The sequence below is a fragment of the Manacus candei genome, unplaced genomic scaffold (assembly GCF_025592945.1).
Source record: "Manacus candei isolate 608988 ecotype Guabito, Panama unplaced genomic scaffold, ASM2559294v1 h1tg000031l, whole genome shotgun sequence".
Lineage (NCBI taxonomy): Eukaryota > Metazoa > Chordata > Aves > Passeriformes > Pipridae > Manacus > Manacus candei.
In genome coordinates this window covers 987667-1015345 of record NW_026138079.1, presented here as the reverse complement: position 1 = coordinate 1015345, position 27679 = coordinate 987667, and the positions used below count along the sequence as shown (strand labels likewise).

The 27679-nt window shown below is 49.7% G+C and overlaps 1 protein-coding gene across 1 annotated transcript; it reads left to right on the top strand.

Annotated features, from left to right (window-relative positions):
* Positions 1-317: 317 nt before the first annotated feature.
* On the top strand, positions 318-27642 carry GART (phosphoribosylglycinamide formyltransferase, phosphoribosylglycinamide synthetase, phosphoribosylaminoimidazole synthetase). Its single transcript, XM_051791192.1, has 22 exons — positions 318-597; positions 711-859; positions 4450-4545; positions 5157-5331; positions 5954-6065; positions 7259-7327; positions 8477-8602; positions 9154-9241; positions 9625-9710; positions 10304-10472; positions 11258-11489; positions 14528-14622; positions 15495-15604; positions 16201-16399; positions 17983-18231; positions 18542-18694; positions 19866-20069; positions 20319-20450; positions 21012-21142; positions 22726-22867; positions 24988-25103; positions 26353-27642. The coding sequence occupies exons 1-22, from the start codon at positions 542-544 to the stop codon at positions 26533-26535; spliced, it is 3072 nt and encodes a 1023-aa protein (XP_051647152.1). The 5' UTR covers positions 318-541; the 3' UTR covers positions 26536-27642.
* The last annotated feature ends 37 nt before the right edge of the window (positions 27643-27679 follow it).

The following is a 27679-nucleotide window of genomic DNA, read 5'->3' as shown; positions in this document are numbered from 1 at the left end:
TGGGCTCTGCTCCTCCTCCTGGGAATGGCTCCTACAGCCTCTGCTCTGCAGCCAGGCTGGGAGAGCTGGGGGGGTTCACCTGGAGAAGAGAAGGCTCCAGGGAGAGCTGAGAGCCCCTGGCAGGGCCTAAAGGGGCTCCAGGAGAGCTGGAGAGGGACTGGGGACAAGGGAGGGAGGGACAGGACACAGGGAATGGCTTCCACTGCCAGAGGGCAGGGATGGGTGGGATATTGGGAAGGAATTCCTGGCTGGGAGGGTGGGGAGGCCCTGGCCCAGGTTGCCCAGAGAAGCTGTGGCTGCCCCTGGATCCCTGGAAGTGTCCCAGGCCAGGTTGGACGGGGCTTGGAGCACCCTGGGCTGGTGGAAGGTGTCCCTGCCCGTGGCAGGGGTGGCACTGGATGGGCTTTGAGGTCCCTCCCAACCCAAAGCAGTCTGGGATTCTCTAGGCTGCAAATCCCAGCCTGGTCATCCATCAAGGTTTTTCCTTTATCCCAGCCTTCTTTATAACCAGGAGCAGTTTCCACTGTCACTAAACCCCAGGATGGATTTCCTTAGGGGTTCCTGCTGTGCTCTGGGTGGTTCAGTCTCTGATATTCCGTGTGTGTCTCATCTGCTGAAGTTCTCCAGCACTTCCTGGGCTGGGAAGCTCTCCCTTTGCTCCCCTGCCCAGCTAACTCTGGCTCTTTTCCCTGTGTCCTGCTCTCCTGCAGATCCATGGCTGAGCAGGTGCTGGTCATCGGCGGTGGGGGCAGAGAACACGCCCTGGCCTGGAAGTTGGCCCAGTCCCCACATGTCAAACACGTGTTTGTGGCTCCAGGGAATGCAGGAACAGATGACAATGGAAAAATTTCCAGTGCAGGTAAAACCAAGGAAAATACACCATTTTTAAATTCCATAACTCAACCAGTAAGTTCTTGTAGTCCCCGAGCTGATGTCACTGCTGGGAATGTGAAAATGTTGTTATTATTACTATTACTACTATTATTACTACTACTATTTTTGAAGGGTTTGGGCCTGTGAAGTAGATTTTAAATGCAGTTACAAAGACAAAAAATGTCTGAGCCAAGCCTTGTGTAACTTGTGTAATTCATTTTATAAGATCTCAGCTGTGATATGGAATTCTTTAGGTTTGGGGTTGGAGGATTCAGCCAAAGCTGCTCCTCTGGGAATCCAGCCCAGGATAGTTGCTTGGTTCCCACTAAATTCACTCCTGTGTTGTCAGCAGTGTGTTGAAGCCCCGTGATCCCCACAGCCTGTGACAAGAATACTCTGTCACCATGAAAACAAATTAATTCCTGTGTCTTAGGGGCTTTAAGAAATTCAGGTTATTTTCAGGTATTTCTCTCTGTGTACTGACTGCCTGTTTTGAGCCCTTGGCTGAAGACATTAAGCTCTGAGTGGCTGTAATTGAAATCTTTCATAGTTATTAGGTTGGAGAAATCAAGCCTAAGATGTTTCAAATTGAGCATCCGAAATTAGGGGCTGCATTCCAAAAAAAACCTTGGAGGAATTACTCAGATTCCTGTGTCCTTTATATAACAAATCCCGAATCAGAGGCTTTAAACAACCTGAGACTTCAGGTTCCACTTCAGAACATGTGGTGAGGTATGGAATTCAGGTTAAGGCAGGATGCATGGATCACACACATCCACTGCTGCATTCCTGGTTTTATGGGAGCAGCTTTTTGGGCAGTTATCTCCTGTGGAAAATGAGTCCTGTCAGGTTCTTGTCCAGCAGGTGATTGTGGTATGGAATTCCACTGGAATGCTTCATTACAGGCTTTGTAAAGAACTTTGTCCTTAATTTCTCTGACTAATTCCAGTATCACAAGTAGTTCTTTGCTCTGTTTGGCCTTTGAGGGAAGGGCCCAAGGAAGAGCCTGACAGGGCCAGAAAGTCAAACAAAAACCCTTCCCCTGGTGCTAAATGGAGCCAGTGCCAGTCTGCCTGGCCTGGGGAATGGCAATTCCAGCATGTTTTTGCAAGCTGTGTCATTTTAAAAGCTCTGGGCTCTTCTCTCACCTTGTTATTCCATAAAAAACATTGCACCAGCAGTGGAAGATGGTGGAGCTCGAGCCAGGCCCATGTGTAATAAAATCCTTCAATAACTATGGGACCACCTGCACTTTGGAAGAGAAATTCAGCCAGCCAGGAAGAATCTGGAATTTGAGGATTTTAAGGAACCATTTGTCTCACCTGCTCAGGAATTCCAGTGCTGTCACTGGATTTTAGCTCGGGGGAAAATGGATAACAGTTTCCCAGAAGCACATGAGCCCTCTTAGCTGGTGTGGGCAGCAGTGGCTGGGAATCTCCTGCCCTGGGGGACAGGCATTTTTGGGGATAATCAGCACTTTGCTCTGAAAGTTCTTCCTCCCTTTGTGGTTCCTGAAATTGCCTTTAATTAGCATTGCAGCTCTGGGTCTTGGGTGATTAATGAAACATAAAAAAGTGAGCTTAAAATTATAAATAAGTTTAAATCTTTAAAACCCAGCCAGTACCCAAGTCAAAAATAAAAGTTGTTATGGTTAATCTGAGCCTGAAATCATTTCTGACAATAAAGGGATTTAGGCTGACTAAATAGAGGTTTATATTTGATTTTAGATTGAATTATCAGGGCAGTTCTGGTGCCAGAAGCATCTAGAATGGCTTGGTGAATGCAGAGATAGAAATATGTGTCTGAATGGACTTCACCACCCTGACACCTCCTTCTGTCCCATTTTACCTCCCAGTGGCACTTGTGGTCTTATCTCTAAGCTGGAGCTTTGAAAACCTTGGTCCAGGGTCCTTCTGTCTGGTTGTAGAGAAGGTTCAGCTGTTGTTTTAATGCCCCCTTTCACTCAACACCCTGAGGAGAAACACCATGATTTGTCCCTTCCTGGGTGCTGGAAGGACATTCCCACATCGTGGAAATCTTGGGCCACATTCCCTGTTCGTGTCAGGAGTAGATCAGACCTGCAGCAAGATAGTTGGGGGTGAATTCCAGGCTCTTCCTTTCCCTGCTTGGAGAGGGACCTTGGACGAGGGATGGAGGGACAGGAAAATGGGAATGGCTTCCCACTGCCAGAGGGCAGGGTTAGATGGGATATTGGGAAGGAATTCCTGGCTGGGAGGGTGGGGAGGCCCTGGCCCAGGTTGCCCAGAGAAGCTGTGGCTGTCCCTGGATCCCTGGAAGTGTCCAAGGCCAGGTTGGACGGGGCTTGGAGCACCCTGGGGTGGTGGAAGGTGTCCCTGCCCATGGCAGGGGTGGCACTGGATGGGCTTTGGGGTCCTTCCGACCCAGCCCAGTCTGGGATTCCATGTTCTGTGGATTCATCCATCCAGGATGGCAGGAGCACAGTGGGCACTGACTGTCCACTCCTCTCCTTCCTCTCCCATCACCTCCCAGAAACTGGCCAGGGGAACCCATCAGCTCCTGCTGTGTTTGCCAGTCTGCTGCCATGTCCAAGGGAAAGGAGGAGAGGAAATGGCCTCAAACTGCACCAGGGCAGGTTCAGATTGGAGATTACAGACAAACTTTCCCTGCAGGAGTGATCAGGCCTTGGAATAAGTGTCCCAGGGAGGTGGTGGAGTCCCTGTGTGTGGGAGTGTTGAAGAGGCCCTTGGGGCCATGGATTGGGGGTGATGTGGTGGTGCTGGGGTGGGACTGGGTGATCCTGGAGGGCTCTGCCTGGATGACTGTGGGATTCTGTGCCCCCTTTGCCAACGGGGTGCCCTGTTGTGTTGTCTCCTCCCAGCCCAAGCAGCCAATCCACACCAGGCTCACCCTTTGGCTCTGGGGGTCCATCCTCTCAGACCTTGGCTTTATTTATCTGCGATAACTCAGTGGGGCTGCGGGGCCTTTGCGTAACGTTTTTATCAGGAGCCTTGGCGTTGTTGTTGTCTTTGGGGCAGCCTCTCCTTCTGTTTGCACAATCTGGGGCAGTCCAGATGTTGTCACAGGGAATGTTTGTTTGTGGAAGGGTGATGGTTGTAGCCACCTGAGCCCACGTGCCCTTGGCCACAATGGCAGCACTGGTCCTTCTTAATTAACTTCAGCTTAATGTACAGAAAAAATGTTCTGGTTCCCCTTGGTCTCAGTGAGGTGGGTTTAGTGCACCTCTACAAAAAGAAGGAAAAAAAAGAAAATAGATGAGTTGGAATTCCACCACCAGCCACTTGCTTCATTCCCCACACCCTGCTGACACAAATATCCTGAGATCATAGAATCATGGAGTGGTTTGGGATGGAAGGGACCTTAAAGCCCATCCAATGCCACCCCTGCCATGGGCAGGGACACCTTCCACCAGCCCAGGTTGCCCCAAGCCCCATCCAACCTGGTCCTACATCTGTAAAGCTTCATGGTGACTCTACAGAGGGAGGAGACTGGCTGAAAAAAAGATTATATTCTGGTTAAAGTCAGTGCTGACCAACACTCCTGATGGGATCTCACCCCCCTTTGTGTCTCCACCAGCTGTTCCAGTCAGTGACCACGCTGCCCTCGCCCAGTTCTGCAGAGATCAAGACATCAGGCTGGTGGTGGTTGGTCCAGAGGTCCCTCTTGCTGCTGGTAAGAGAAACAAGCTAAAAATCACAGCCTTCAGCTTTTAGGAAGAAAGGGGAATTTTAGTCCTCGTCTGTCATCACTCAGCACTGTCCAAGTGTCTCCAGTGGGAATGGAAACAGATCCTCTGGGACACCTTCCCTGAAACTGGGGGCTGTGCTGAGGTGAAAATGAATTTCTGAAGGATATTGTGTTAGTAATAAAAGCAGTTTTGGTTTTCCTGTGGAGTTTTCATGTTTTGAAATAATTATCGTTTGAGTCTTGGTGAAAAAAGATAAATATAAACATGCTGGTAATTTTTCTGTTTGAACCTTTTACCTGTTCAACCATTGGCACCTTCACAAAAGCCTAACGTTGGCTTTTGAGCTAAAAGGTCCAATAAACCAAAGGGGGATTGTCACCTCTTCCCAAATCCTCGGAGCCTCAGGAGTCCCAGGCTCCTGATTCCAGGGAGGAATGCAGCCAGGGCCCAGCTGGGGAAACAGGCACTGCAGAGATGTGTGTGACTTGTTATTCCTGACATCCTTGTTCCAAGGGGTCAGTGCTCCTGTGTCTTGGCCTGCCTGAGTGCCACAGATCATCTGGAGGTTCCTACCATGTTTGTGTTGGGTTTGCAGGGGTTGTGGATGACCTGACAGCAGCTGGGATCAGGTGTTTTGGCCCCACAGCAAAGGCAGCTCAGCTGGAGTCCAGCAAGAGCTTTTCCAAGGCCTTCTTTGAGCGTCATGGCATCCCAACTGCGAGGTGGAAAGCCTTCACTGAGCCCAAGGCAGCCTGCAGCTTTATTAACAGGTACAGGGCTGGGCATTTGAGGCATGTTTTTATGTGCTGGATATCCAAACCCAGTCAGATGATGGCTGATGTGTCGATGCCTTTGCGATGGAACATCTGGAAAGGTGTTAAAGGATCACCTACCACTGTCAAAGTGCAGCAGGTGATAGAAGTGGTTCTTACCTACTGCTCCAAAGTGAAATTACAGTTCAGTGCTCAGTTTACAGGAGAATGTAGGACAGGTTTTATTTCTTTTCAAACTCCTGCTGTGGAGACCCAGCGAGCAGCCTGAGAACCATCTGTTCTGGTTCTTGGCCTCTTCTCCAGGAGTATATTTGGAGGCTTACTCAGCAACTGATGGTCTGCTCCTCAGGGTACAACCCAGGTGACCCCAGATAATACAGGAGTGAATTATTGCATGGAGAGCAGGAATGAACACTCATGGAATTCAGTGGTGGGGCAAAGAAGCACAAACCCTTCGCAGGCAGAGCAGGAGGAGCCTGGTTTGATCTGTGTGTTACTCAATAAGGTTGCTATGAAAACACAGAAGTGTTCTGACCTTTTGATCTCTCAACTCTTGAAATGCTCAAATTGTCTTTGCAAAGGTTGTTTAGTGTTGAATGTCTGTCCTGTGCCTCTGCAGTGCAAACTTCCCTGCTCTGGTGGTGAAAGCCAGTGGCCTGGCAGCTGGCAAAGGAGTCATCGTGGCCTCAACCAAGGCAGAGGCCTGCAAAGCTGTCACTGAAATGATGCAGGTGAGCAGGGATGTCACACACTCACCTGGGTACACAGGAACCCTCTCAGAGCCTCAGAGATGTTCCTTATTTCTGTGTGACAGGAGCTTGGCTGTAAGACATCAAACCTTCCACCCATTATTTGGACAGCTATGAAGCTCTGTTATATTTATTGCTGGAGGCATATTTCCTGTAGGCTCAAATAAAACCATTCTTCATGGAAACCCACCCTGATTTCACTTGTTTGTACATGCATTTCCTTTTTTTATTATACCATCTGAGACTGCTGCAGCTAAGCAGGAACAGGAGCTCTGGCATTGAGGAGGATCTTTACAAGCACCATTAGCTTTAGGACTCATCACACAGCACTTGAATGTACAGTAAAATTCTAGTGGAATTATTCCAAGTGAAGTGTACAATGAGGTAGGATATTGTACAAACATATTTGGAGCATCAGAATTAGAATTGAGGCAAAATTCAGTGATTTTATCAGACCAGTGAGGAGCACAGAGCTGAGGCTGCCAGGTCAGGCCCTCAGCTGGTGTCAGCAGAGGAGCAGTCTAAAATTCCATGGAGCTCTGCTGATCCCCAGGAGATGGGATCTGACAGACCTGTGTTTCAGTGTGGGTTTCAACAGGGGCTCTGCAGTCCCATTTTGGGGGGTGAATAAGACAATAAATGTCTTAACGTGTGCCCCAATGTTGTGTACAAAAAACTGCGTGTTAGGGAGTCTTATAGACCCCAAAATTACCTTGTCAGCGTGGGCTGGTTGTTCTTAATTTCTTAATTACCCAGAACATGCAGTCAGTATTCACACATTGCCCTGGGATATGAAAATCTCGCTCCCTTCCCATATATTGTATAAAACTGCACTTTCCTGGCAAGCAAAACTTCAGATGGGAGACTCGACAGTCGTTGCTGTTGGTCTCAGTGACATGGGGGCAAAACTCAGCTTGTGGAATTGCTCAGGAATCACAAATAACCCCTGCCATTTGAAAATACTCAGTGAGAAAACCTGCATTTACTTAAGAATAATCAGAAAAGAGGAACAAGGAATTTCCCACTGCTGGCACTGACCCGGGGGGAGAAGGGATTCAGAGTCTCAAACCTGTGCTGTGGGTTTTTTTGCTGTATTAAAAGTATTTATTTCTTGTTCCATTTTCAGTACTTTAAAACCAGTGAAACAGAAGTAAAGAGATTTTGTTTTCCTGTAGGATAAGAGTTTTGGCACAGCTGGGGAAACTGTCGTTGTTGAAGAGCTTCTTGAAGGAGAAGAGATTTCTGTAAGTGCATCTCACTGTAACACCTTGATTCCCCCTGCCCTAAACTACCTGGGACACACTGTAGGACTAACCCCACCTGCAAAGGGGAGAAATTTATTCTTTAGTAAATGAAAAAAAATCATTGTGTCAATTAAAACCAGTTACCTGGTGTAAATAAAGTGGTATTAATTAAAGACAGCTGTGCTAAGAGCCAAACTCCCTGTGGTCTGTTAAAATAAATCACATTAAATAAGAATAACTCAAACAGCTGTTGCCACATGGGAAAAAAAACAATCCTTGTTTTGACAGTGTTGATTTACTCTGCAGAGGTAGAGAGAACTTCTCCTTCATTTTAAGCTGATTCAGCCCCTTCATTTAAAAACTAGAACTTGGAATACCCAGCAGACTTACTTAATACAACACAATAAAACAAAATCCAGTTTATGGTTGGTTTTTTTCTGTGCTGACTGCCAACAGTGAAGAAAATGTACTGCTTTCCTTGCCCAGCAAGATAATTCACCTCCCACAAATCATGTATTTTTTAATATATTAATATTTTAGCTTTTTTTTTCTTTTGATTAGCAGAATCCTTGCTTGGTTTATCAATTTTATAATTAGCATTATAAAATGGGTTTCAGTGCTGTTCACATTAGTCCAGACAGTGAACAACATTACCCAGCTTCAGTGAGCAACATCAGCCAGTTGCAGAAGCTGCCAGCAGGCTTGTAATTATGAAGATACTGAGGATAAAAGCAACTGTTGTATAAATAATTTATAAATAATTCACGAGCAAGCAGCTCTCTCAGCGAGGAAAAGGAAGCCTTGGAAGCGATGGAATGCCTTCCTTCCGGGGCAGGGGGAGGGAGGGGAGGGAAGCAGTCATTTCCACCGGGCTGTGTTTTAATTTTTTAACTTTTTTTTTAAAGTTTTGAGTGTTTCTTTCCAGTGCAGCCACTGGTGGTGTAGTTTTCACCTGTTTTATTCGAGGGGATTTCTGGAGGAAGGTCGTACGAAACGAGGGGAAGGCAGCTCTAAAATCCCCTCGTTTGTTTGGCGAGGGGGGCAGAGTTGTTCCTCCTCAGTGTCCCCGCAGAGCAGCTGCAGTCCCTCTGTTCCCCCTCAGCTGCAGAATCCCACAGGCTGGAATTTTAACTCTTCCCTGTTCCCCAGTGCTTGTGTTTCACCGACGGCGTCACCGTCGCGCCGATGCCGCCCGCCCAGGACCACAAGAGGCTGCTGGATGGGGACGAGGGGCCCAACACGGGAGGGATGGGAGCCTACTGCCCAGCTCCTCAGGTAAAAATGGGGTGGTGGGGAAGGGAAAAAGGGATGGCTGAGGAGATGTTTCACTGCAACTGTGTTGAAAGCATGGGGGAATGTTCAGCTCCACCAGGATGAACGGGAAGGAACGGGCTCCTGTGGATGGGAAGAGCTGCCTAAAAGAGACAAGGCCAAGTCAAATCCATCACTTACTAAATTTCCCTGAAGAGGAGGATATTCCTACTGAGTTCCTTGGAATTTTAAAGGTGGAAGTGGTGTTTCTACAGCCTGGGTTTTGAAGTGTTTTGAAGGGCTGATCGTTAGAACCAAGTGCTCCAAAGCCACATTTTTACCCTGTGCCAGGCAAAGCTGGGGATGAATTTCTGCTGTGCCTTGAGGCAGTTTGGTGTCTGTTTGACAAGGAACTTCTGTCTGCAAAAGTAGAGGGAAAAGAATGATTAGTTTTTCATTGGATGGAATGTCTTGGAGTGAGCAGGGGACCATCCAAGTGTTCTGCTCAGGTCTTAAAAACACAAAATCGTGCCCTCCCTTTTCACCAACCCTGTTTTCTGGTCCTGTTTTATTAGATTTCTAAAGATCTGCTGCAGCAAATCAGAGACACTGTACTTCAGAAGACTGTTGATGGCATGAGGAAAGAAGGTGTCCCCTATTTGGGTAGGTACAGAAGTCTGGGATTTTTAATCATGAGGAGAAAGGCCTTTTATTTCGCTTTTTCCTCTTTGTAGGCCTAACTCAGCCTGGAAGGTAAGGGAGGTAGCTTTGATTTCTTTGGCAGCTGGGTTTGGTGTCACTGGCTTGATTCAGAGTCCCTGGAGATCAATAGATGTCATTTCCTGAGGGGGGGATAATTGTCAAACGAGGAAGAACAGCCAGGAACAGCAAAACTGTGACCACAACTGTTTCTGCCTGATTTATTGTTCCATTTCTCAAGTTCAGTGAGCACAGGGGACATCCTTCTAAACCCTGTTATCAACAGACTCAAAACAAATGAGCTGGGCAGTTGCTGAGGGAGTTTTTCACATCATTTTCTGTCCTAGGTGTGCTTTATGCTGGATTAATGCTCACCAAAGATGGGCCTAAAGTTCTGGAGTTTAACTGCAGATTTGGTGACCCAGAGTGTCAGGTGAGTTATTCTGGGGGTAGATACAGTTTGGCATTAGGGGAGAAAAATCTGTGACCATCTACCACTGTTGTTAACCAGCTTTTGGGTGAATAATTAGCTAATTGCACCGAGACTTAAAATATTTGGGTTATTTATTCAGGACAGAAGATCTCTTTGGAAATCAGTCCATTCCAGAGAAGATTTCAGCAGGCTGGACTCAAATCTGGGCTTCACAGGGGCCAGCTTGACTGGAATTCAGCAATTCCCTATCTTTTCTGGAATGGAGTTGGATTTTTTTTTTTAATTTATTAAAGAAGCCAACACTTCTTTTCCCCACTCCCAGTTCGAAAGTGGAAAAAGCTCTCTTAATTTCTATTCTCCAGGATGAATAGGGTTCTTTGTCCTGTACCTTTTCCCCTCCAGATGTAACAATTCCCTTCTTTTACCCATAGAAATTACCTTCAAGGAAGGGTGTTTTTAAGGGTACCCAGATTACAGGCAGTATGTGTGAAATACTTAATGTTATTTTTACAGCTGCATGAGTGTCTTTTGAAAGGCCAGGGGAGAAAACAGAGCACTGCTTGGTTTGACTGGCTGCTCTTGTGTTTCTGCAGGTAATTCTGCCCCTGCTGCAGAGTGATTTGTACGAGGTCATGCAGGCAGTTGTGGACAAAAGGCTCTCCAGCTCCCTGCCAGTGTGGCTGGAGGGCAGTGCAGCCGTGACCGTGGTCATGGCCAGCCAGGGCTACCCGGGGGCCTATCCCAAGGGCTTGGAAATCACAGGTAAATGCAGCAGGAGAAACCACAGACGGCTCCTTCCTCTCCTGTTCTCTCTCTTGCTGGGTGAAGGTGAATCCCTGGAGCTGAGATCCATGCAGACTGGGGGCGTGGGGCAGCAAGAGCCAGCTGAATTTTCACCCCTCTCAGTTTGTTCTATTTTCACCCCTCTGGGGTTGTTCTGTTGTATTTTCGATTCTCCACGTTCATTTAACGTTGGCACAATGTTACTTAACATTATTTAACATTATTTAACATTGGCACAGTGTTATTTAACATTATTTAACATTGGCACAGCGTTATTTAACATTATTTAACATTGGCACAGCGTTATTTAACATTATTTAACATTGGCACAGCGTTATTTAACATTATTTAACATTGGCACAGTGTTATTTAACATTATTTAACATTGGCACAGCGTTATTTAACATTATTTAACATTGGCACAGCGTTATTTAACATTATTTAACATTGGCACAGTGTTATTTAACACCTGCTGCAGTCCAGGGGTTCTGCTCACTGCTCCCTACCCTGCTGCTGCTGTTTGTGCTCAGTGTGGCACTGGGGCACACAGCCCAGTGGAATCACACGTGGGCTGAGGTGTGTCAGTGAGTTCCCCTGCCCTGACACACGAGCAGACTCGTCCCTCCCAGTGCAGTTTTTCCCAGTGTGTCCCCGTTTCCCAGCGCGCTCACGCGGGCTCTGTGGTTTCTGAGTGTCTGTTCCCTGAGCACGTTCTAACCAACAGCTTTCTCTGCCTTTCTTCTCTCTCTCTCCCCCCCTGGCAGGGCTGGCCCAGGCCCAGCAGCTGGGGCTGGAGGTGTTCCACGCTGGCACGGCCCTGCGGGACGGCCGGGTGGTGACCAGCGGGGGCCGCGTGCTGACCGTCACCGCCCTGGGCCACGACCTGCCCACGGCCCTGCAGCAGGCCAACAGGGGGGTGGCCTCCATCCACTTCCAGGGGGCCATCTACAGGAAGGACATTGGTGCTCGGGCCATAGCCTTCCTCAGGCAATCCAGGTAGATATTCCAATAACAGCCCTGCTTGACATGCAGATAGCACCCCTGGTCCACATTAGTCACTCTTGGCAGGAGTGATTCCCTGTCACTCTTGGCAGGTTTTAACCACTGTCCTTGTACTCAACCTCAGCAAGGCCAGCCAGGGAGGAACAGGCTTTTGGATGACTCTCTTCCATGTTCTTAGTCCCAAATATCGATTAAACCGCAGTGGAATTAAACTAATCAGTTAAACCACCCAGGAATCATTTGTGCTGCTCCTGGCTGTTAGACCTGTTTTGGGGAAGGTGAACTTCTGGTTCTTGGGCCTGAAGTCACAGCTTTTGCTCTGGATTTGTATTGTCCAGAAGTCTGATGTTAATATTAGTATCAGGAAATGTGGTCACAGCCCCAAGAGACAGGGTGGGATTGTTGGGGTGTCCTGTTCAGGGCCAGGGGTTGGACTGGATGATCCTTGTGGGTCCCTTCCCACTCAGGATATTCCAGGATTCTGAATATGAACAAAGTTTGAGCTGATCTATTGGTTCATTTTAGAGTTTTTAGAAAGGGTTAAAGTTATCTTGAAGCCTCCACCTTGTTGGGATACAGATTTTACTGGAATGGCTGGCCAGCAACATGGTAGGATTTATCATTCCTTTTCATCCTTATTCCTTTAATTTTCACAGTGTTCAGTTTGAGCAGTCTGGAGATCACGTGGGTGTGGGGTTTTTGTTTATAGCTGTGAGTCCTGTTGTCCCTCTCATGTCACTGAAAGCTTCTTGCAGGTTTTTAGACTCCTTTTCCCCTGATCTGAAGCAGCTCTGCCTGTCTCCAGTTAGCTCCAAACACTCCTTTTGCTAATGGGTTATTTTGTAGCCTGGGGGCACATCAGTGAGTTCCATTGGTGCTGACAGTGGGTCCTGTTAGGATTCTGTAAAATGGTGATCAATAAACTTCCTGAATGAACCAGGGTGTTGGTATTTAGTCTTCTTTCTCTCCCAAGTGCTCTGCATCCCTTGAGCAATGGAGGTGGCACCGTGGAGTTGGGATCTGTGTTTGTAGGAGTAAATAATGAGGTCAGTGTGTGAGGCAAGAGGCTTTTAATGAGCAGTTCCCTGCAGCACTGGGTTCATGGGCCACAGCCAGCAAGTTTCCTGCCTGGAGTGGCCTGGCTGGGAGGATCCCTGGCCCATCAAGGAGCCTCCTGGGAGCCCTTTGCAGTCCCTGCCTGTCTCAGTGCCCTGGGCTCTGCCCCAGGCTCTGCTCCTGGACTGGCAGAACAGTTGGGAATGTGTCAATCCCACAGTCCCAGACTGGTTTGGCTTGGAAGGGACCTCGGGGACCATCCAGTCCCACCCCCTGCCATGGGCAGGGACTCCCTCCCCCAGCTCAGGTTGCTCCAAGCCCCATCCCCGTTGGATTTGCTGCCCACAGGGAAGGAAGGGGAAAGGTTGGCCTGGAACGTTGGGGACTTACCAGGAGGATTCATCCCAAGGCATTTCCCTTCAGGAAAACAGCCAGAACATTTACTCAGTATTTCAGAAGATCTAAATAATTAGAGATTCATTTAAAGGACCAAAGTAGATTAAAAAAAAAATCTAGAAATTTAAAATACTTTTAAAAACAAGGTGAAAATCTGGTGTTAATCATGAGAGAGCCTGACTTTGCTCTCTAGTTGTTGCAGGCCACTATTTCCTTGAGTCTCACTCACAGCCTGAACAGAATTGTGATAATTGTTTTCCTCTTGCCAGCTCTTGACAGGGATGTGGTGGCAGTGCAGACACCTTGGTATTTTCCTGGTAGCACCACTCTTGGGCCAGTTATTCTGGGATTTTAGTCTGTCCTGGTCAGTGCCAGATATTACAGCAACGATCTTCACAGGAGAAACAGTGTCCTAGACACTAAAAAAAATTCCCACATCTTAAAATTAGATTTAATAGAGTACAAAAACATTTACCCTGTTTTATGCAATTTAAACATTTGTGTCTGTCTCTTACTGGTTTTTAATATTTACTGAATTCTCAGCCTGGTTCCTGTGATGGGTTTTGGGGATTAACTGTATATTTTTTTGTTCAGCTGAGTCGATTTTAAGTGAGTTTCAGTTGTTTGGTTGTATTGTCCTTGTTAATCAAGAGTGTGTTTCACCCTTAGAATTTGAACTTCAGTCTGGATCCCATCAATAAGAGAGAGAAAGTAGGGCTGGACCTAAAATAGGGATGCAGCTGGTTCCTGCCACTGCCAGCATGGGAATAAGAGCTGCTTAACTGGAGTGAGATGTGTTTGGTGGGAGTTAAAGGTCATTAAAATCTCTGGCTCCAGAAATAAAAGGTCCTGCTGGAAATAGGAGGTGGTGCCTCATGTCCCCAGTGAGCTGTGGGGACACAGGGGACACAAACACTTCTTTGTACATAAACCCCACCTGGAGCTTCCTGACATTCCTTTCTAGAGTCCTAAAATCCACCTTAGAACTTGGGTCTTTTTTAACTAAATTTAAAATATATTGTTCAGTAGAAAGTCCTTTTAGGTGAAAAGGGCTGGTTTTGTGGTGGGATCCTCCCAGGTGGGAAGGAGAGGCCACCCTTCAGCTGCAGCTGTAAAACTCTGCAGGTATCGAGGTCACTGATTTATTTCTGCCTCTTTTACCTTCTTGTTGGGGTTTTCTGTCAGTGGTTTTGGCCTGGGGTTTCACTGGATGATCCTGATGCCACTTTGAGCTCTGGAATATTCAAGTCCTGCTTCTGGCAGAGTGTCTGTGGTGCAAACCCCCCGTGCTTTGTTTCTTTGGTGCAGTAACCCCTGTCCCCAGGTCAGGTTCCAAACAGCCTTGAGCTGCTGAGCCTGCCTGAGGTGAGTCCTTGGAGATCAGTTCATGGGAACAGTCACTGGGCAGGGGGGAGAGCAGTGGGGTGGGAGGGCAGGATGGCATTCCAGGCAGGGGATCCCTTAGGGGTGGGAACAAGGGAATCCTGGTGGGAAACAGATGTTTGGGATTCACTGGTCAAATAATGTTTGCAAACAGATGTTTGGGATCCACCAGTCAATTCCATAACCTGTTTTTCCAGAGGCCTGACTTACAAGAACAGTGGGGTGGACATTGCAGCAGGGAACACTCTGGTTCAGAAGATCAAGCCCTTGGCTGCAGCCACATCCAGGTCAGGTAAGACATGGCCCTTCTGCTCCTGTGCCATGGAATGAGGGTTATCTCTGGATCTGGATCTAAACCTCCTGCTGCGTGTTCTGGGTGTTCCCAGGTGACACAACAAATATCAGGGGGAAGCAAATGCCTGTGATTTCCTCCAGGCAGACAGGTTTTCATCCCCAAATGACTCTAAACTACATCTCCTGAATGCCAGGGCTCTTAGAGAGCACAGGACAAATGCAAACAAAAGCCTCACCATTTCCTGCTGGGTTTGATTGCATGGGTTGTTATTTCTTGCAAAGTGAACTATTTAATTTTAGGGGGATGAATGTGTAGAAGGGTTACAGTTCCTGAGACAGATGTGGAAGACACATCTTTTGCTTGGTTAAAACAGCATCAATTTGTGCCTTTTTTTGCTCTAGCAAGTCCTTGTAATTCTTTGGATAGATTTAAATTATAAAAAAGTATATTAAAAAGCCCTTTTACTTCAGATTAGCTGAGAACCTTCTGATAAAATCAGATATACACAGAGAAAAAACCAGAGATACACACACCAGTACAACCAGTAGCAGTCTGTTGCCACAATTCCTCCTCTGCTTTTCAGAAAAACACTCAGTGCAAGGGTGAATTATGTCAGTCACAGTAATTGGTGACTGTTCCATCACCAAGTCTGGGATTTTTAGGCTTAAGTTAATGATGAATTAGAGACAAAGCCAACCCAGGCAGATTAGGAGCTCCTGTGCCTCTGGGAAGAGGCTCTAAATGCCAGAGAAAAGTTTCCTGGTGACAAAGCAAAGTTGTGTTGACAAGTATTGGAGAGAACTTGTGTTGCAGATCCTGGAGAAGCCCCTGGAAGTAAAACTGGGCTCTTTCCTCCCGTTTCCTGACAGGCTGCAATGCAGAACTCGGGGGCTTTGCTGGGCTCTTTGACTTGAAAGCAGCTGGTTACAGAGACCCCATCTTGGTGTCTGGAACTGATGGGGTTGGCACAAAACTCAAGGTAAGGTGGAAATCCACGTAAAGGAAGGAAAAATAGCACAGAAGGGAAAATGCTTTAACGGAAAATATGGGTTGTCTGGTAAAAATACCTATTTGTCTTTCTAAAAAAAAAGGTATGAAAACTGAAATTGCCCTTTTTCAGGCAAAAGAATTGAACACACATCTCACTTCTGGCCTGTAAATAGCCAGAAGTTGATATGATGCCTAAAATAAGTGGGTTTTAAATATTAATTATGAAATCAGGAGCTCTGTTTCACGAAGGCAGAACCTCCACACTCCAAAAAATCACTCGGGGGGGAAAACATTAAATCCCACAGTCGTGTTGTGCTCGGGCCTTTCCAGGAAACCCCTTCCAGCTCTGCCCCCTGCTAAGTGTCTGTGGGACTCGCCAGGGGAGACAGGAATAATTCCTGAGGAGAGCTGGGAGAGCCCCCAGGGATGGTGACAGATGGAGCTGCTCCCCCAGCAGCCCCAGGAGGGTGGGTGGGATCCGGGGCCGGTGGGATCCGGGGCCGTCGGTGCTTTGGGCCTGGCCCAGCCCCCCGCTGGTGTCTGGGGTTCCCAGCCCACCCCAGAGGGTCTGGGTGTGTTTTGCAGATTGCACAGGAGTGTCACAAGCACGACACCATCGGGCAGGACCTGGTGGCCATGTGTGTCAACGACATCCTGGCCCAGGGAGCAGAGCCCCTCTTCTTCCTCGACTACTTCGCCTGCGGCAAACTGGACGTGGACGTGGCTCAGGGGGTCATTGCAGGGGTTGCTGATGCCTGCAAGAAGGCTGGCTGTGCTCTGCTGGGTAGGAACAGCCTCCTTGGGAGGGTGTGGAAAAGCTTCTGCAGGATCTTTATAGTTGATCTTAATGGGGTTGTTTTCCTGCTCTCTTGAAGAATCTTAGAGGGGTAAAAAGAAAGAATCCCAGAAGGTTTGGGTGGGGAGGGACCTTAAAAACCATCCAGTGCCACCCCTGCCATGGGCAGGGACACCTTCCACTATTCCAGGTTGCTCCAAGCTCCGTCCAACCTGGCCTTGGACACTTCCAGGGATGGGGCAGCCACAGCCTTTCTGGGAATTCTATCCCAGCCCCTCCCCACCCTCACAGCCAGGAATTCCTTCCCAATATCCCATCTAACCCTGCCCTCTGGCAGTGAAAGCCATTCCCCCTTGTCCTGTCCCTCCATCCCTTGTCCCCAGTCCCTCTCCAGCTCTCCTGGAGCCCCTTCAGGCCCTGCCAGGGGCTCTCAGCTCTCCCTGGAGCCTTCTCTTGTCCAGGTAACACCCCCAGCCCTCCCAGCCTTTCCTCCCAGCAGAGCTGCTTCATTCCTCTAATCAGCTTCCAACCAAGATGATTTCCCCAAAATGAACATATTCCAAATTGTTAAGACTCAAATTTAGATGTTTTCCTTTTCAGCCCTAGAATACAAGTACATGAAGTATTTTACTGCCAAGTTCTGTGTGTGCTCTGCTGTCCAATGATCTGGTTAGCCACAAACACAAGACAATATTTCCCTTCTGGAATCATTAAAAATACACCCTTACCACTGCTCAACTCAAGGAAAGTATTTCTAGGTCAGCAAAACCCGCATTCTTTTGTATAATTCTTATGAAAGGACTTCAAAACAGGGTTCAGTTTTAAAGCAGTGAAACCCAGGGAGTTCTGTTTCCTCACAAAGTTTTTTGCTTTTCCTTCTTTTTTTGTAAAATCAGACGTGTGGAATGACCATGATGTTTCAAAAAAGACCTTTGAGGCAAAAAAAATGACAGTTCAAATGTCTTTAGGTAATTCTATCTTTTTTTCCAATTCCTTAAGAAGGTTGGGAACAAAGTCCTTTCTCAGTGGGAACGTGTCCTTTTGGGGCCGTTCACCAGCTCTGAACAGGAGGCTCTTTATGCCCTGGTTTATTTTTTTGCTGTGTGAACTCTTGGTCAGCCTTATGTTTGTTTTAAGGTGTTCTCTCCATTTGTCAGACACAACCAGACCATTCATGGGGCAGCACAGGCCCTGCTGTGTGAGCTCCCGGGACGGAGTCGCTGCACTGGCAGGGTTGGATTTCCAGCTGGAGACTTTCAAACTGCAAAGGCGCTTTTGCAGCAGCTGAATATTCAGCTCAACAACCCTGAGCTCATCCCAGCCAGGGGCTGAGGGCTCCTCTCCTGCCTGGATGTGCACAAACTTCATTAAATATGGATTTAAGTGTTGGGCAGGGCTTGGAGCAACCTGTCTAGTGGAAGGTGGGACAAGATGAACCCCAGACCAGGCTGGGATTCTGGGATTCTGCAATTAAAAAAACCAGTCTGTGAACATCTCCTGAGCTTGAAACCTGGGGAAATTGCAATCCTGTGGCTTTTCAACCCCCCCCCCGTGTGTTCTGTGGCTCCCAGGAGGAGAGACGGCCGAGATGCCGGGCATGTACCCGCCCGGGGAGTACGACCTGGCCGGCTTCGCCGTGGGGGCCGTGGAGAGGGGGCAGATGCTGCCCCAGCTGGACAGGATCTCGGATGGGGACGTGCTCATCGGGGTGGCCTCCTCTGGGGTGCACAGCAACGGCTACAGCCTCGTCAGGAAGATCGTGGAAAAGTCCTCCCTGGACTTCTCCTCTCCCGTTGGTGCCTCTGGGGACCAGACTTTAGGTACTGCCTGGAGCCTGAGCTTCCCAACACTTCACACCACTCTTTGGGCTGGGCCTTTGCTTTTGCAGCTTTTCAAAGGCACCAGGAAAAATGTGGTCCATCTTTAAGGTGTTTTCTCTTCCTTTTGTCTCCTGTGGGTCACGTGTGCAGGAAATCAATGGAGGGAGGGGGATAAACAGCTACTTGTGTGCTAAGAAAGGCAGAACACTGGGCTTCTCTCTGTAGCACAGTGGGCACTAATTTCCCCCATTTTATGGTGATTAGCCTTTCCTTCTGTGCTGTAACTGGCCTTTTTTTCCTCCTCTTCCAGGAGAGCTCCTGTTGACCCCAACCAAACTGTACAGCAAGACCCTGCTACCCGTGCTGCGCTCGGGCCACGTGAGGGCCTTTGCCCACATCACTGGGGGGGGACTGCTGGAAAACATTCCCAGGGTGCTCCCTGACTCCTTCGGTGTCGTTTTAGGTGAGGTGACAAGAAAGCTGTGGGCAGGTCCTGCTGTTGCTGTGGGTTGTGTGGGAGCCTGTGCACGTGTAGGGGCTGGACACACCTGTCTGGAAAGGGCTGAGTCTGGCCTTGGACCTGACCCAGGGCCAGGCAGAACACTGCAGTGTAAAGGCTGCTCCCCATTGATGCCCCTTCCCCTGGGGGTGCTTGGGATTGGATTTTTTAGGATACTTGCATAAAGCAAACAACCCTAAAAGCAATCCCAAGTGAGCTGCTGCCATTTGCAATCACCCACGAAGTCATTGCTAATTAAATGATACTCGTGAGGTGTTCAGCTGGCATTCAGGGGTGTTCTGGGCTCAGATACATCTCCTGCTATTCAGCATAATTCACCCTCACCACTACCTGCTCAGGTGTGCTGGAAAGAGGCTTTCCCTGCTGGAGAAGCTGGGGTGTGGAAAGGGAAATGACTCACTGTAGGTTGTGAGAGTTCTGGGGGTTGGAGAGTAAAATAAGGGAGCTGAGATTGAGGTTTGAACTCCAGAACTGCAGGTAAATCATTCTGCCACTTGGAGAGCTGGGGGTGCTCACCTGGAGAACAGAAAGCTTGAGGGAGACCTGAGAGCCCCTTCCAGGGCCTAAAGGGGCTCCAGGAGAGCGGGAGAGGGACCTGGGACAAGGGATGGAGGGACAGGACACAGGGAATGGCTTCAAACTGCCAGAGGGCAGGGTTAGATGGGATAGTGGGAAGGAATTCCTGGCTGGAGGGTGGGGAGGGTGGCAGGTTGGCCAGAGAAGCTGTGGCTGCCCCTGGATCCCTGGAAGTGTCCAAGGCCAGGTTGGACGGGGCTTGGAGCAACCTGGGCTGGTGGAAGGTGTCCCTGCCCATGGCAGGGGTGGCACTGGATGGGCTTTAAGGTCCTTCCAACCCAAACCATTCCATGGTTCTGTAGAAATGAGATAGAACCATTTTCAAGGGAACATGACAAGAAACAAACTTCCTGTCCTTGGAGTTCCTTCCCAGTGCCTCGTGCATTTCTGTGCTGCTGGAGATCACCCTCACCCGGGGGGAACTGAGGGCAGAGGGAGACTCTTGTCACAGATTTTACCTCTTCATACCCCAGTAATTTTACTGTTTGCCCATTGGTAGTGATTTCCACTCTTGGTTTGTATTTCCAATTCCCTGCAGATGCTCTTTCCTGGAAGATCCCTGAAATCTTCAGCTGGCTCCACAAGGAAGGGAACCTGTCTGAGGAGGAGATGGCCCGGACGTTCAACTGCGGGATCGGGGCCGTGCTGGTGGTGCAGAAGGAGATGGCTCAGCAGGTCCTGCAGGATGTCCAGAGACACGAGGCAGCCTGGCTCATTGGGAAGGTTGTCCCCCTGCAAAAAGGTTGTTAAACTTTTTTTCCCTTGGGAAAATAAAAAAAAGAGCAGAGCTGAATTCCCCCTCTGGGAGGGGAGTCTTCTTGGGGATGGGCTGCAAATCTCCTCGTTGGCACCTCCATGACTTTTTTCTTGGGATATTAAATGACATTGCATTCCATTCATCTCTTTCACAGGTACTTTCCTCCTCTTTCTGTTTCTCCCTGTATTTACACATTGTTTTGTTGGGTTTGGGTGTTTCCTTGTCCTTGCTCAGGCTCTGACAGCGTTAAAGTCCACAATCTGCAGCGAGCCTTGCAGGCCAACAGGTCCCTGTCTGTGCAGAGCCACCTCCAGGGCAGGATGCAGGCAGGCAAGGTGAAGGTGGCTGTCCTGATCTCTGGAACAGGTGAGGATCACACTCTTTACCCCCGTGTGAACCAGAATGGTGAGCAGGAATTCAGCTGGGGTTCCAAGCCTGTGGAGCTCTCCCTGGACACTCTGAGAGGCTTCTAACAGGCAGGAGAGGTTTTGCCCTTGGATTAATTTTGGTCACAGACAGGAGGATTTTTAACCTCTGCTGCAAACCATGAGCTGCATGTGTGCTCAGTTCATCCCCAAATCCCTGCCCATGTCCAGACCCAAACACCCCTGGGGTGCCCTGTGGAACAGCACCATCGTTTCACAGATAGAGCAGGATTTCTTCCTGCTTCCTGAGTATTCCCACTTACTCAGACCATCATTCCAGTGCTGTCAATTCCCCTTTCCAAGTGCAGTTGCCAGGAAAGGCCCTGGAGCCTTCAGCTGTCCCAGTCAAGCTCAGTGAGATCAATTAAAGCAGGATTAATGTTACATCAGAGCTGTTTGCTTTGGTCTCCCCCACGTTGCTGCTTATTTAAAACCTCTCCCAGCTGCTCACTGGGTTTGTTCTCTGGGAGAGACTTAACATCCATGAATCCTTTCCCCCCAGGCACAAACCTGGAAGCCCTGATCAACAGCACCAAGAAAAGCACCAGTTTTGCCCAGATTGTCCTGGTGGTGTCCAACAAGCCCGGGGTGGAGGGGCTGAGGAAAGCTGAGAGAGCTGGGATCCCTACAAGGGTGAGCATTTCCCTCTTGGAAAAGCAGCCCCCACTAACTCTGACTCCAGCAGGAAGGTGCTGTGAGTTTTCTGGGATAAGAGGTGGGTTGGACAGAGAGCCTTGGCTTTTCTCCCTTGGTCTGTCAGGAATTTGTGCCCTTGGGCAAGCTAACATGGGGAAACAAAATGCCTCCTTTTCTCCTGCTCTGCCAGCAATCCTGGTGCTTTGGGGAGCACTTTTATATTAAACCAGCACAAAACCTTCACAGCCACAGCTTAAACTTTGCCGTTTATTTAACTTCAGTGCATTGACACTAAAGGAACATCCTGTTTTATCTGAGTTGAGCTTTAAAATGACGTGGTGGTTCAATTGAATAAAATAGAGAGGTCACACTCAGTGGGACCTTCCACTGACTTCAGGCTCCCCAGGATTCATTCCCTTGGTGTCCATGGATCCAGGGCTGCCTTGTCTCTCGAATAACAGATCAGAAATGATCCTGTTCTGACTTAGAAGCATTTTCCAGTCCTTTTCCACTGGGAAATTGGGGCCCAAAGCTTTGCTGTTAACTTTAATAATTTGCTAATAGCTTTAACTTTGCTCTTAACTTTGGGAGCTGGCTCTTGTTTGGGAGGACACAAAAGTCACAAGTGAAATAAGTCCATGGTGTGCAGGGGAGGAGCAAACCTGGAATCAGAGAGTCACAGACTGCTTTGGGTTGGAAGGGAACTTAAAGCTCATCCAGTTCCAACCCTCAGGTTTTTCTGAGGAGCTGATGGTCACCTGAGCAGTTCTGGTGACTCTGGTGGGGGTTCACAGGTACTTTTATTTAAGAGACTGGATGCTTTCAGTTAGTTGGTACTGCCTTCTTCCTGCCTAAATTAGGGGATATATCCTGGATGGAAAACACAGAACTCGGGCTGGGAGAGCTGGGGGTGTTCACCTGGAGAAGGGAAGGCTCCAGGAAGACCTGAGAGTCCTTTGCAGGGCCTAAAGGGGCTCCAGGAGAGCTGGAGAGGGACTGGGGACAAGGGATGGAGGGACAGCACACAGGGAATGGCTTCCCAGTGCCAGAGGGCAGGGATAGATGGGATATTGTGAAGGAATTCCTGGCTGGGAGGGTGGGGAGGCCCTGGCACAGGTTGGCCAGAGAAGTTGTGGCTGCCCCTGGATCCCTGGAAGTGTCCAAGGCCAGGTTGGACGGGGCTTGGAGCACCCTGGGGTGGTGGAAGGTGTCCCTGCCCATGGCAGGGGTGGCACTGGATGGGCTTTGAGGTCCCTCCCAACCCTAACCCAGCTGTACAGTCCCTGCCAGGACTCTGTGATTCCCTGGGTCTGCACTGGGGGCTGCTTTAGGAGTTTGGCATTGGCCTTTTTCTCAAGGTTTTGTGGTACCATTTTTGCCAAGGTTCAAACCCCCAGAGGCCTCGGGTGGGCTGAGCTCTGCGGAGCGCCGGGGCCGCTGCCCTGGGCCTGCCCACGCCCAGCTCCTCTTCCTTCCGAGGGTCCCTCCCGTGGCTGGGAGCAAAGAGGGAACGTTTGTGCCTCCAGGAGCTGCTCCTGCTGCTGGAGCTGCCCGTGCCCAGTTCCTGTGCTTGGTTGCAGGTGATCGAGCACACGGCCTTCCCCAGCCGCGCCGACTTCGACGGCGCCGTCGACGAAGTGCTGCGGGAGTTCTCCGTGCAGCTCGTCTGCCTGGCAGGGTTCATGAGGATCCTGTCGGGGCCCTTCGTCAGGAAGTGGGAAGGTGAGCACAGCTGGGGGCTGGGGGCAGTTAAACAGCAGCACTTTGTCACCAGGGAAAACACAGTGCAAAAAATGTAGAGAAAGGAGCGGGTTAGTTCTGGGTGTGCAGGGAACAGGAGATCTCCGGGGTCCCCTTCCAGCCCAAACCCTGCTGTGATCCCATGAAACGAGACCCTTCCACCCTGTAAGGAAAGGGTGAGAGGAAAGGCAGAGTTTCCCCCCTTCCCTCTCTCATTTGTGCAGGGGTTTAAGGAGGCCAAGGGCGAGGACAGGTCTTGTAGTCCTTGATTTATTAGAAAATATTTAAAAAGAGGCTGTGAAGACTTTAGAGCTCTGCAAACATGAGGTGCAGGGCAGGTGTTGGCTGGGGAGAGGTGATCCTCCAGCCCCTGGGAATTCCTTCCTGACAGAGGAGCTGCTTTGGATCTGTGTAAACCCACCAAATTGGGCAGCACTGCAGTTTGGGATAGCAGAACCTGGCCAGACACCTCAGGAGCTGCCTGAGGCCATGAGTGGTGGCAGATCAACTCTTGTTTAGGTAGAATGTTCACAGTGTCTCCACTCTGCTCCTCTTCTACAGTTTTTCCAGGTCTTTGAGAGGCTGGAGCAGCTCCAGGGGCTGCCCTCCCACCCCTGGTTGTCCCCTTCCTCTCCTCTCTCCCTGTTCCCTCCAGGGAGCCCTGAACACGCAGAGCTGCTGCTCTTTGCTCTGCTTTGGGCTCAGGGTTGGTCAAGCAGCTCCTGCTCAGAGCAGTCCCTGCCTGGGCACCTGGACCTGGCAGCTTTTATTGCTCACATGGTGACTTTTGTGTTCCCCTGGGTGTGTCTGGAACACTTCACACCTGAACTACTTTTCAAACCTCTCTTTGAAAGCAGTGGAGCAAAGCAGGTGTTCCTGAGGCCATCCCTGGGGTTTGGGAGCTGTCAAGGGAACAGGTTTGGTTTGTCCATTCAGAGCCCAGGAGGTGTCAATGCCCATGGGCAGCTGGGATTAGGAGAGAGAACCCCTCACTCAACAGATGTGTCTGGAGTGGAGGGTCTGCATGGGGGATGGAAAAGAACTTCCTCTAGTGCAGAATCTCGTGCAAATAAAGGGTTTAGTCCCTTCTGATTTAGGGACAGAGCTCTGATGGTCGCCCTGCACAGGCAGGGTTTGCTGTACATGTAAAACTGAGAGCAAAAGGAAAGACCTTCTCAGTACAGGGGGGTTAAACTCATTTTTTGAATGTCCAGCACTGAATGGAGCTCTGGTAAAAGCTGCTCCTTTTTTCTTTCTCTCTCAGTCACAAGGACACAGAGCGTGAAGGGAGTTGTGAAACTCTCTCTTAACAGCTTGACAGTGTTACTGATGAATGTTCTCAGACAGGACAAAGTAAAACAAACCCAAACAAACCCAAGCAGATGGGAACATTCCTTTGGAGCAGCTTCTGATGGGAAACTGAGGCAGAAGTGCAGAGTGGGGTTTTCAGCCACTGCCCCTGATGGTTTTTGACTCAAGCAGCAGGTAACCCAGTTTGATTGCTTTTAAGCAGATGGTGCTGCTTCAAAAGGGGTTTGGTCTGGGCTTCACTCTGGGCCAGAACAGGCAGGAGGAGCTGTCACAGACACAGCAGGAGCAGAACAGGGGAAGGCTGCCAGAAGGAAAGGTTTCCTCCCAGTGGTGAGGGCACAGGCTGCCCCTTTCCCTCCCACAATCCCAGAGTCATTAAGGCTGGAAAAGACCTCCAAGATCACCAAGTCCAACCTTGTTCCAGGAAGGCCTGGCCGTGGCACTCAGTGCTCTGGGCTGGGGGACAAGGTGGGCATGGGGCACAGGGGGGATCCATGGACTGGGAGGGCTTTTCCAACCTCAGGGATCCTGGGATCAAAGGAGAACAAGATGCTGAGGGAAGGGACAGCTACATTGATAAATCCATCATTATTAATCCCTGGAGAAATGTCCTTCAGCCCCTGGTATCTGGGAACCAGCGAGACCCCCGAACACTTTGGGTGTTGGATGCCAGTGCCACCAGAACTGGTGAAAAACCCTATTCACGAGTGATTTGATGCCTCTCTTGGTTGTGGGGCCTTGCACACCCTGGGCAGTGCTGAGGGCCAGTAACCTCCCTTGTCCTTTTGCAGGGAAGATCCTGAACATCCACCCGTCCCTGCTGCCGTCCTTCAAGGGGGCCCACGCGCACCGGCTGGTGCTGCAGGCGGGCGTGCGCGTCACCGGCTGCACCGTGCACTTCGTGGCTGTGAGTCCCTCCCTTCCCCTGGGCCCCAGCTCCCTGCAGCCTTCCAGCCCCCACCCAGAGCCTGCTTGGAACACCCCAAACCCTCGAGTCTGACCCCTTCCCTCCTCTGTGCACGCCCAACAGTCTGTCTCTGCATGGCAGGGATTTAGGGCAGTGCTTTAGTTTGCTGTCCCTGCAGAGGGGACTGGAAATGAAGAGTCTGGCCAGGAGTTTAAGCTTTCCCTAAGAGAACTTCTTCCCTGAGCATCCCACTGCTCCCTTCCACCCTTTGGAGTGGGGGGACTAATTCCTGTAAGGCCTTGGCTAAGCCAAAATCTTTATTGAACAGGGCCCCAGCTGCTTGGAGTTTATCCTACAACCTGCCTTGGTTGTTGCTTTCAAAAAAAAAGGAAAAACTACAACAAACAAAACCCTCAAACAAACAAACCCCACAAACAAAAACCAAAACACCACAAAAGAAAACCCCCAAAAATAAAACCCCGAAAAACCCACTGGAAATGTCACGAGAAGCTGGGATTTTTTTTTTTTTTAAGGAGTGATCCCATGTTTGTGGGAACAGGAAAACGTGACACTTTCTGTTGGTCAGAACTTCATCAAACCAACCCCAGAGGGGTCTCAGCTTCAGAGACACGTTTTTATCAGGCCAGGGAGCCTTTGTTCCACTCTGTTCAGCTCAGGGGAACTTGTCTCCCCTCCTCCTGCTCCCCCTTCCACTGCTGCTGGAATCTCTCCTCAGGATTTTTCCTTTCTCTTGGATAAAGAGGCAGAAATTATTTTTCCAGCTAGAAGGGAAAACTGCATCCCTTTCTCTGGGCCCTGCCCTGGGGTTTCTGTGTGTGGCAGTGCCCTGAGGAACAATCCCTGACCCGCAGGGATCTTCCCCAGGGAACGGCTGGATCCGTGTCCCGGCTCTGTGCCAGGGCCTGGCTCATTCCCCCCTCTGGACTGAAATGCCACCATCCTGCCCAGGCCAGCCCCTCGTGTCCCTGGCTAACAGGGCTTTTGGGGTGTTCTGGAGCACAGTGGTTGCTCCCTGGAGTTCTGCTCCCTCCTGCTTTCACTTGAACCCTTCCCGGGCCAAAATCGGCTCCAGCGCCTTCTCCACCCTCCTGCCCCAGCACAGTGACACAGTGACACAGTGACACAGTGACACAGTGACACAGTGACACGGATCCCCGAGGCAGCTGGGCGTGGCCGTGTCCCCCAGCCAGGCCCTTCCCTGCCAATGCCGTGGCTGCTGTTCCCGCAGGAGGAGGTGGATGCCGGAGCCATCATTTTCCAGGAGGCGGTGCCGGTGAAGGTGGGCGACACGGAGCAGACGCTGGCGGAGCGGGTGAAGGAGGCAGAGCACAGGGCCTTCCCTGCTGCCCTGCAGCTCGTGGCCAGCGGTGCTGTGAGCGTGGGGGAGGCTGGGAAGATCTGCTGGAAGTAGGAGCAGCAGCACGTCCATGGATGTCCTTGGAGGGGACAGCTGGGGGGCCCTGGCTGACCCACAGCACGGACAGCGTTCCCTTCACTCCCCTCATGGCCTCACAGGGCTAAAGATTCAAATAAAATCCAGAGAAAGCCACAAACGGGAATGTTGAGGCTGTTCCCAGGAGGTGCAGCAATGGCTCTGGTGCTTCCTAATTTTAATCACTTCCTTGCCAACGTTTTGGGTGTCCGTCGCTTTCCTAACAAAGCAAACCCCCCCCCCGGTGGTTCCAGAGGGGGCTGAGCACCTCTGGGACTGAGTGGGGACAGCAGAGCTGCTCCAGCAGAGCTGCTCCAGCAGAGCCCCAGCCTGGGACAGGGCTGCTCCTGGGCTCTGCTGGGAAGTGGCTGGGGGAAAAGGACAATGGAAGAGAAAGGCAGAAACTTTCACTCATAAAAACCTCGGGCAAACCAAGAGAAAACAGCCTCCCCAAACAGCAGCTGTTGGATTTTTTACCATCTAGTTTCTGGTTTGATGGTGGTAGAACTTGCCTGGCCCAGTTCTTTGATATATCCTGGAATTCCAAGCACTGAACCTGCTGTCAGTCAGATGCCAATGGGATTCAGTGTGTGCTGCCTGTTTTCCCTCAGCATTCCCACATAGCCCAGGAATTCCCCTCAGAGATTTGTCCAGCACCAGAACAGTCAGGTTTCTGGGTTTTTAAAATGAGCAGAAAGACCTGACACAAAACTTGTCCTTGGCTTTTGAGACATTCCTCGGGAATTCTGGAGTGCCTTTATTCTTGGAGCAGTGTTTCCCCCTGGAGTGGCACTGACGGACACCCAGTGACTGTGAACATGGGAAAACAATCCAGGTCTTTGTGCAGCTCAGCACCTGTGGTTTTCTTTTAATATTTTAGTACAGCTGTGGAACCATTTTAATGTACTCACTCAAGGAATCAGACTTCCCTCCCACAGAGGAGAGGGAGCTGAGGATGTGCTTTACAGCTCCCCCTTAATACAGAGAAAGCTGATTTTATTCTGGGCTCTCATGTCCTGATGGTACTTCCATGTTGGCATAATCTCCTTTGGATTTGAAATAAAGTCTAATAAGCTAAAAAAAAAAAAAAATCAATCTAAAACTATTTCCTTGGAATTCCTTT

Excerpts from the sequence above, each read along its gene's own strand:
- GART (XM_051791192.1), top strand. The coding sequence starts at position 542 with ATGGATTTCCTTAGGGGTTCCTGCTGTGCTCTGGGTGGTTCAGTCTCT. Across the intron at positions 16,400-17,982 it reads GGCTGGCTGTGCTCTGCTGG|GAGGAGAGACGGCCGAGATG; the intron begins GTAGGAACAGCC and ends TGTGGCTCCCAG. Across the intron at positions 18,232-18,541 it reads CTCTGGGGACCAGACTTTAG|GAGAGCTCCTGTTGACCCCA; the intron begins GTACTGCCTGGA and ends CTCCTCTTCCAG.